The 9,522-nt window shown below is 41.9% G+C and overlaps 1 protein-coding gene across 3 annotated transcripts in view; it reads right to left on the bottom strand.

Moving 5' to 3' along the window:
* Nucleotides 1-5,692: 5,692 nt before the first annotated feature.
* Nucleotides 5,693-9,522, bottom strand: part of LOC309646914 (uncharacterized protein) — a 172,964-nt gene continuing 169,134 nt past the window's right edge. For all 3 annotated transcript variants that reach the window (XR_014255646.1, XR_014255647.1, XM_082433758.1), the window contains one exon: nucleotides 5,693-9,000. Coding sequence is in view for 1 of the 3 variants with exons in the window: in XM_082433758.1 (XP_082289884.1) it covers nucleotides 8,986-9,000 (15 nt within the window). In the remaining 2 variants the exon portion in view is untranslated. The remainder of the gene's footprint in view (nucleotides 9,001-9,522) is intronic.

Here is a 9,522-nt window from a genome sequence, read left to right as displayed (position 1 = left end):
AGAAGAGCAGATATTTGTTAATTAGATGTTTGCCCTGCCATACAGATAGGTCATTCAGATAAAGGTTATCTCTGCTAATAGCTCTCTCTTTGAGCCGGGCCCCCTATCTAAATTCTTTTAGGTAGTTAAGAGAAAGTTTTTCCTGAATCTGCTGGGTCTTGACTGCCTTCAGCTCAAAATAATCCACATGTCAAAGTGGCATATTTTGGGGTCACGTATTCTGCTCCCCTTCAGTACCATTACACATTTTCCAGATTTTTGTTGCAGGAGTTGCAGATATCCTATGTAATGAAGCCTCAAAATGTGGTGCTTGGCTGTTTACATTTTTATAAGCTAATTGGATCAAGATAAAATATAATCTCACAATGAGTATTATTAATTTTTAAAACTTTAATTTTTCATATTTTATTATTTTATGACCTTTTCTACTTTTAAAGTAATACATGCTCATTAAGTATTTTGTAAAAATTTGCTGCTTTTTGCAAATAGAGAGAAAAATGAAAAAGAGATAATAGCCATCTTCTGTAATAAAACACTCGAAGATAGTTAACTCCACCAGTTGTCTCGAAGCCACTTCACACTCAATTTACTCAGCACCAAACTAAAGATCTTCCCCCTAGATAAGGTCTTCTTCCAACGTTCCCTACTTCACTGAATAGCAACACCAGCCCTCCAACTGCATGAGCCAAAAACCAGAATCGTTCTTAACAACCCACCTCTTCATGTGCCCTTTCTGAAACCAGCAAGATAACAGCCAATATAGACAAAAGACACAGTGACCTGATGAAATCTAAGAACAAATTGATATGTTAGAGTGATGGATGAAATCTATTAATCCTATTCCAAGACAGCTGTGGGTTGGGAGGAGTTGTGATGCTGGCGGACTGGACAGAGGAAACCAAAGATCAGCAAGACTTTGAATGTGAAGGGGCTTTTCATCCTCTGAGTATTTCGATCATATTTTTCCTGATGAAATCCAACCCTTGATCCAGCTTGAGGTCTACCTCTTCTTGCATAAAGCTTTGCTTGACTCTCATCCCCACCGTAACCTGGCTCTAGTTTCGGAGTAATTTTTTTTCTTACAAAAGGATTTTGCATCCATTCCATTCACAGGGTGTTATTTTTGGCCATACCCTATTGTTTATTTTTTAGGGTGGATATACTTAGTTGTCCCAGCTAGAGGTAAAGTTATAGCTCTTGTGGGATAAGACTGTGGCTTTATTCCTTTGTGCATTTGGGGTCTAGTACAATACCTGCTCCCCTAGCATGCTTGTGTTTAAAAAGAATGAACAAATGCCTGCTGACTTATTTCAGTCTCATGTTGCCCTGGGCTAGAGCATCAGCGAAGCCACGTGAGGAGCGGGGAGGGGGAGGGCTGGTGAACTGAGAGTAGTTGTGTGAACTGTCCCACCTCTCACTGAAGAGAAGGCAAAGGACCAATTTTCCAAACCAGGCAACCTGCATTCTGGCCACTGCCTGGAGTGCATCTAGAAGACCGAGATTTCCAAGATGAGATTTCAGTTACATCAAAAAAGAGGTGAATAGCCCTGGTGGAGATTATTTCCCACTTGCTAATATTAAAAAAATCCATTTAAATTGGCCCTCCTCCACCATACTCTTTATACTGATTAATTTCTCTCCTGTCTTGACTTGCTGATCTCTTCAACATTTAAATTCGCTATTTATTTCAATAATAATTTATTAACTTGATTTTTGTATTGACCACAAGACCTGGAAAATATTTTTCAAATTTCTTGCTGATCTGTTCAATGATGATTGTGCTTATATGCGGAAATGGAACCATGGCATTTAAAACCAATGAAATGGGGGCTAATAGGAGGCTGTGAAACTCACCCTTGGCCTGACACCTGGGCGGCTAGATGGAGACATCCTTTTGCTTTGTTTAAACTACTGTCTAAGAGAGTCATATCTTTTTCTCAAGAGGCTTTTACTAAAAATAAACTTATTAAGAGGGAGATTAAGCAGATGTTGACCATTTCCAATTTTCTCTACCCCTTTCCAACAATACTGTATTTCTGGTGTTCCACAAAGTATCAATATTTGCTGAATTTTGGAAAATTGAGATGTGCTCTTGTATGTAATCTATTTACCTGTGTAAAAACAACTGTAGTCTTGAAAGAGAAAAATTATTGCTTAAAATTTTGGGAGCTGTACCCTTTTACAAAATTGCTGTGATGCTTTTCACGATCACAGTGACTTTTGGAGACTTGCTGTTATCAAGCATTGTGCTATGTAATTCTGCCGTGTGGTTTTCACACCGGCTTTGAGATGATCATTGTGACTCTCCTTTTGCCGATGAAGAGGCAGGGGCTCAACAAGTTTCCTAAGATCATCCAGGGCTGCTCATTAAATGAGGGGGCTGAGGTTCAAAGCTGAGTCTGCCTGATTGCCATGCCAAGAGCTTAAGACCCACATTGCTTTAAATATGGCACCATATTTAAAGAGCTTGTTGGAGTGACTTGTCATCCGTGTTAGCTGTAATTGTCATTGCTGCTTATCACTGCTCTTGGTTTAGGATGTCAGTGTTGAGCATCTAAATATAGAGCTATTAACAAATAGTGGGTGATCAGTAATACCTGAGAGAGAGAGAGAGACAGAAATACAGAGAGAAACAGGGGGCTAGAGAGAGGGGGAGAGAGACACGTTGCTGATATTGTGGGAAGAGGCACAGTTCTGAAATCTTGCAGACATGGCTTCAAGTCCTGGCTCCTCACACAGCAGCTGTGTAACATCGTACAGATGAAATCAACTGTCTTATCTGTAAGATGGCGTGAATAATAAGAGCTCCTTTGGGGGGAATGATATGCTCATTATGTTGATTGTGGGAGTGATTTCACAGGTGTATACATATGTCCAAATTTACAAATTGTACACGTATATGTGTGCAGTTTATTGTATGTTAAATTATACCCCAATAAAGCTATTAAAGCAACAACAACAACAATAATAATAATAGCTCCTGTATCATTAGGTTGCTGAGAAGATTAAAGTTAATATATACTTAGAGGCCTACATGTAGGTAATTCTCAGTAAACATAGCTCTTGCTATTGTCTGAAGATTTATGTATTGTTTACCTCCATCGAAGCTAGTTCTTAATCCTTTACGTTAGGAGATATTTGCAACATAGGACAGAGCAAAGAACAATCCCTCCATGGAATGTTTCTTAATAGCTGGGAGATAAGAAGTAAATCCCCTAAGCCATGTCCACCTCATTTTCTTCTTCTATAAAATGGGGGCAAGAACCTGCCTCAGTGTTGAGGAAAGGAGCAAATGAGATTATTTGTGTCAGCATCTGTTTATGAACAAACATTCACTGAGAGACTTCTGGGTTCCTGACACTTGCAGTGCTGGGGATACACCAGCAGAACAGAAAGACAAAGTTCTTACCCTCACAGCACTCTCATTCTATCAAAGAAAAAGTTACTCTGACACTTGTTAAAACAGTAAAGAAGACTTTATTCAAGACTATTGTAACAGATGTCAAGACCATCACACCTGGGAAAAGAGATCAGATCCAACTCTGAATACAACACAGAGAAGTGGGGATTTCTAGCTAAGGTAGCAGGGAGGATGGATGAAAAATTACTAAGAGGCAACGTCAAGGATAGGAGGAGTCTTACTAACTTGACTTAACAGGATTCCTGCTGAAGGCAGGTCGGGGGAATCCAATATCAAGGGTGGCAGATGAGAAACTGGGTCAAATATCACCAAGGATGGGGAGATTCTAAGCTGACTTAGCAGAATCCTTGCTAAGACTGGGCTGTGCCAGCCTGGCAAGAACTGGGCCAGGAGCTCAGAGGAGACTGACTAGTTTGGTCAAGGAGGGAGGTTTTATCAGTTTCATCCTTTGAATATTCAACTGAGCTCAGCAAACCCTTCTGAAAAGCAAATGCCTATTAAAAAGGTTATTTTTGTCATGTATGCCTGGTTATTAATTCATCTGAGGGAAAAGGAAGCTGGTGAGAGAGATTAGGAGATAATTTAGAAGCACAATCTTTGGGAAAGCGTGGGTGGGACAGCCAGAACCCCTGAGGGTAAAGGCATAAGTAAATCTTCCTCCCTTTTTCTATTTTGCTTAAGTTACAAGAATCGTGAAGGATGCTCTCCTGGGCTGCCCAGTTGGCTGGCACTAGGAAGGGTCTGGTAGAACTAGTTTTGTTTGGGGTGGGGCAGAGCGGGGGTAATTGTTTTGCTTTGTTTACTAAATATAGATTCTCTTTCATAGTAAGGAAACATAATGGGTAAAACAAAGGCTGAAAAAGCAAACATTCCTCACAATGTCAGCAGATACTGATTTTAGATATTTTTAATGGCTTATTGACATACTACTGATACTGATTTTAGAGACACTGCAATTAATTCTTGTCATCAATATGCATTTCTTAAAATTAAAGGTTGAACAACTCTGAATCCAAGAGTCGTTCAAGTAGGGCCTTCCCAGCCTCCTCTGAAGCCCAATCTGTGCTCTGCTTCTGCAGGAGACTTTCAGTTCCTTCCAGAACCAGTCAGGCCAGAGAAGAAATGGAAACACGCCAGCCTCAGCTCCACTGACAGTGAACAGTGAGATAAAAAGTCCAGCCTGGGTAAGTGTCAGTCACTTATGGTGTCAGCAAGAAACCTAAGCCTAGGCGGAAAGGAGCTATAAATAATTCTGAGGGCCTCCCAAGAATTCTTGGAGAATGTTCAGGAAAATCAAGCTGCTCCCGATCACTCTGAATTCCTTTCCTGAGTGTAGACGATGGTTCAATGTCCGCTCGCTCCTGCCCCTCTGGGCTCTGTTCAGGACACAGCCCGCTTTTCTTTCTGTTGCTCATGTGACAAAGCCCCAGAGGACTGTCACACCAGACATTCTTTCTCCTCCTGGCAATCAGTTAAACGCACGAAGCCTTGACTTTCTCTGATGGACTCAGACCCACGCCTTGTCTTACAGCGTTTCGCACTCTCAGCAAGCTTTTTCATTTCTGATAAATGACTGGGTGCCTGGAGAGGGGCTGTCCCGGTGGAAAGACTGGACAGCTCAGGAGGCTGAGGAAATAAACGTGCTTTTCTCTGATTCAAATCCCATTCGGTTAATGGAGACAAGAGGCTATTGTCCAAAAGCCATTCACCAGCAGAGAAGGAGAAAATCTCCCCCATACCCGGGAGTCTTTGCAAAGGTCACTCCTCTGGCCTTGTTGTGAACTGAATATTGTGTCCCTCCAAAATTCATACTTTGAAGCCTCATCCCCTTAATGTGACTGTATTTGAAGATAGAGCCTTTGCAAGTAATGAAGGTTAAGTGAGGGCATAAGAGTAAGGCTCTGATCTAATAAGATTAGTGTCCTCATAAGGAAAAGGAAGAGACACCAGAACTCGCTTGCTTGAGCACTCTCTCTCTCTCTCTCTTTCTCTCTCTCTGTCTACAAGCCAGAAACAGAGACCTTACCAGAAACCAATTCAGCCTGTACCTTGATCTTGGACTTCTAGCCTCCAGAGCTGTGAGACAGGAATGTCTGCTGTCTGAGTGCTGTGTCCATGGCGGGTTGTCATGGCAGCCCGAGCAGACTCAGGCATGAGCCACTGCAGCGAGCTCGCCCAGCCTTGTCTCCTTGGGCCTGCATTTGCATCCCAGCCTTTCTCCTGCCTGCCCCGGCGCGAGCGGGTGAGCCAGGAAGAAGCGTTTAAGGTACTAAGGTACGTAAGGTCGGTTCAGGTGGGGAAGAAGGCCCCTCCAGAAGAACACGCATTTGAGAAGTATTTACTGAGCATCTCCTAGGCCCGTGACTCGGCCCAGTGAAGTCATTTGTAAGCACAGGCTGAGAGCACAAAGGAAGCAATTTTACTAGTAGCCAGTCAGGTCCAGATGCTATTGCAGCGTATTTCTTTATGATTCCTACCCTCATCTTCCAGTCTGTCAGAAGCCATTGCAGAGAGGCCAATGAGGTCTTTCTCTTGATCCCCTTTGTTTCCTACCCTCGCCCACCCTCTAACCTAGACTCCTTTTGCTGCCGCCCCTTTAGGTTAGACCTGTGAGGGGAGCTCTGTCCTCATAGCCCAGGCCATCCAGCCCCTCATTATGCACTGCTCTGTCTTCTGCAGGAAGCGCTTGCCAGACAAACAAAGCTCTCTTCTGCAACCCATGATCAATTGGCTGTGGCTTTAACTTTTTTCCCAGTTTTATCGAGCTATAGTTGACATACATCACTGGGTAGGTTTAAGGCATTCAGCCTAACGGTTTGATTTACATATATTGTGAAATGTTTACCACAGTAAATTTAGTTTGCCTCCATCATCTCATATAGATACAATGAAAAGAAAAACCAAAATAAGAAAAAAAATATTTTTTTCTTTGTAATGAGAACTCTTAGGATCTAGTCTTTTAATAACTTTCCTATATATCACCCTGCAGAGTTAACTATAGTCATCATGTGGTACTTTATATCCTTGGTACTGATTTATCTTCTAACTGAACATTTGTACCTTTGGACAACCTTCCCCCAATAACTTTCATTTTTAAATTGAGGTTTAATTTATGCACAGTGAAATGCCCAGATCTTAAGTGTACTGTCCACTCAGTCTTAACGAACGTGCATCCAAGCACAGAACATTGATGTTGCCCCAAAAAGTCTGTCTGCCCTTCCCCACTCAATTCTCGCTCCCTGGAAGTAATCACTGATCAGATTTCCATCACCATAACATAGTTTGCTTTACTTAGAATTTTATATAAGTAGAATCATACATTTAGGTTTTGGCTGGTGAGGAGGTCTGGCTTCTTTCACTAGGAAAATGTTTTTGAGGTGCATCTATCTTGCTGCGTACATCATGAGTTTGTTCCTTTTGCTTTGATGAGTAATATTTCACTGTATAGATGTACCAGTTTGCTTATCCACTCTATTGATGGGCATGCAGGATACTTCTAGTTTGGGGCTATTATACAGAAAGCTGCTATCAACATGCTTGCACATGTTGTTTTCATCTCTCTTGGATAAATACTTAGGTCATAGGGTAGTTGTAAGTTTAACTTTTTAAAACACTGTCAAACAGGATGTACCACTTTATGCTCCTGCTAGCAATATATGAAAGTTCTGATTGCGGCATGTTATCTCTCATTTTATCCACTATAGTGGGTGTCCAGCAGTATCTCATGATTTTCATTTGCATTTCCTGAAGGATCGTGTGTGCTTTTTCATGTGCTTACTGCCATTTCATTATCATCTTTTGTGAAATACTTAAGTCTTTTGTCCAGTTTTTATTTGGTTGTCTCTTTTATTATTGAGTTGCAGGAGTTCTTGATATACTAGACACAAATGATTTGTCATATGTATGTGTTGTGAATTATTCTTCCCAGTCTGTGAATTGCCTATCAATTTTCTTGATGGTGTTTTTTAATCCATAGGAATTTTTAATTTTGATAGTCTAATTTATTAATGTTTATTCTTTTATGGTCTGCGGCTTTTATGTCCTCTCTAGAAAATATATACCCACCTCAAGGTTGTAAAGATACATCTGTGTTTTATTCTAGTAGGTTAATCATTTTTGCTTTCTCACGTAGATCTGTGATCCAGCTTCAGTTGGTTTTTGTGTGTGGTGTGAGATGGAACAAGGTTCTTTATTTTTCCAAACAGATACAGTTATACCAGCACTGCCAGTTGAATAGATTTTTTTTCTCCATTAAATGGCTTTGGTGCCCAGGCTAAAAATCATTTGAATGCTTATATGTGGACTTACCATTACTTTAATATGTTTATGTAAAAAAGAGCCCCTTCCTACCAGGAGGAAGGGAAGGGCACAGAGAAATTAATTCTCATCTGTACAAGGACTCTACCAGGTCTGCTGTGAATCCTCCAGAGCAGGAGCTGCCCTGTCCTCGAACAGAAGAAACCAACAGTGAATGAAGCCCAGTGAGCGTTCAAGCTGGGGAGGTGATTGGCACAAACCAGGGGGCATTTCTACCTGAGGCCTGATTCTCATGTTAGCTTCTCAAGCTCTCTGATGATGAGAGAGAGAGGGAAAGTAAATCAAAAGAGCTGTTGGCATTTGCAAAGGATAGAGTCCTAGTTTGTTGTTTTCCATCCCCACTGAAAGAGGAATGGTCCCAGGTTCTGCATGAAGCTCTGCCATGTGGGGCTTCTTGATCCAGAACACAGTCATTTACTCTCATTTCTAGAAAACTGCATGGAAACCTCCTCAGTGCTAGGGCACTGAGCAGATATATTTAGAGTTTTACGGCTACTCTAAATCAGAATTAAGGAGTAAGTAGCCTGACCAATTTTCACTTTCCTATTTCCTCCTCATAAATTTCTAAAGTGATTTTTATCATAGGGAAGCTGACATTTTAGGAATAGTAACTTTTTTACATCCATGGCAGATAGGTCTCTTTGAAGTTTTGGTGGAAAGTCTCCTTTCCAGCTATGGTTGTCAAAGTCATAGTGTAGGGGCCTTGTAAGTATACTGAGCGCTTGGAGATGGGCAGGGAAGGAATTTGCTGGGCACTGACTGTGCCATGCACTGTGCTAAGCCCTTCAGAGGCAGCATCTCTAATGATCACAACCACAGCACAAGGGAGGTTTCATCATTATGATCTTCTAGATGACCAAGCAGAGACGCAGGGAGATTCAACCACTTGCTTGTGGACACAGAGCTAACTAACTAATCCTGAGTTTGAACAGAGGGCTGTCAAGCTTCAATGCCTGTTCCTAACCACGATGTAGGCTAGATTCCTCTGTGTTGCTCTGGGTGTTATTTGTTTTATTTTTTGCCAGATCAAGCTATGTGTTAAAACTACCCGCCCCCGCCCCCAAAGTGATACAGTGCCCTCATACGCTTTGGCAGCTACAATTTTTCAGGCCAGAAGGATGACATGGTCGTCTCTGATTTTTGAGTTTGGAATGTTTGGCAAAGAAAAGCTGTTTCCTCTGTTGAATCTGATGGTGTTGTTGGAACACAGCCTCCTCCATTTCAGCTTCATTCAGAACAGACAAAAATCAATTTCTGCTGACCTAAAAAATAAAGTAACGTGTTACACCAGGGGGGAAAAAAGATCTCAGGTTCCATGTTATTATTGTGAATAATGACAAAAGCAGGGATGGTGCTGAGCCTCTTGGAATTGCTGTTTGGGGTTTCCTTTTTTGCTTTCTTTGTGGAGAAGGAAAAAATTCTGATTTGTAGATATTTTTTTTCCATCTCCCCAGATAGTCACTCTTAAAAGCCTAGGGAATCTAGCTTTAAATGGCTTGTAAAGCATCTTGAAAGGCCTAGGTTTTTGTTTTTGTTTTGTTTTTGTTTTTTTGCACATCTGAACTCCTTCTAACCGTATTGGTGCAATTTTACCTGGAAATGCCCCCAGGACACCGGGTTCAGGAGCCCGCCAGGTGGCCGACATTCATCCTTTCCCTCAGTATCCTGGAGGCACCCGGAAACCCAGGACAAGCCCGGACCCACGATGTTGCAGGGACGCTGCACGCAGACATGAGGCAGGGGTCCCGTGGGCAGCCCCCTCCTCCGCCCTGAACCCCGAGGCC

Source organism: Balaenoptera physalus (assembly GCF_965194825.1).
Source record: "Balaenoptera physalus genome assembly, chromosome: 17".
In the NCBI taxonomy this organism is placed as follows: Eukaryota; Metazoa; Chordata; class Mammalia; order Artiodactyla; family Balaenopteridae; genus Balaenoptera; species Balaenoptera physalus.
The sequence above is the reverse complement of the archived record's forward strand: the minus strand, read 5'-3'. Positions and strand labels throughout refer to the sequence as shown.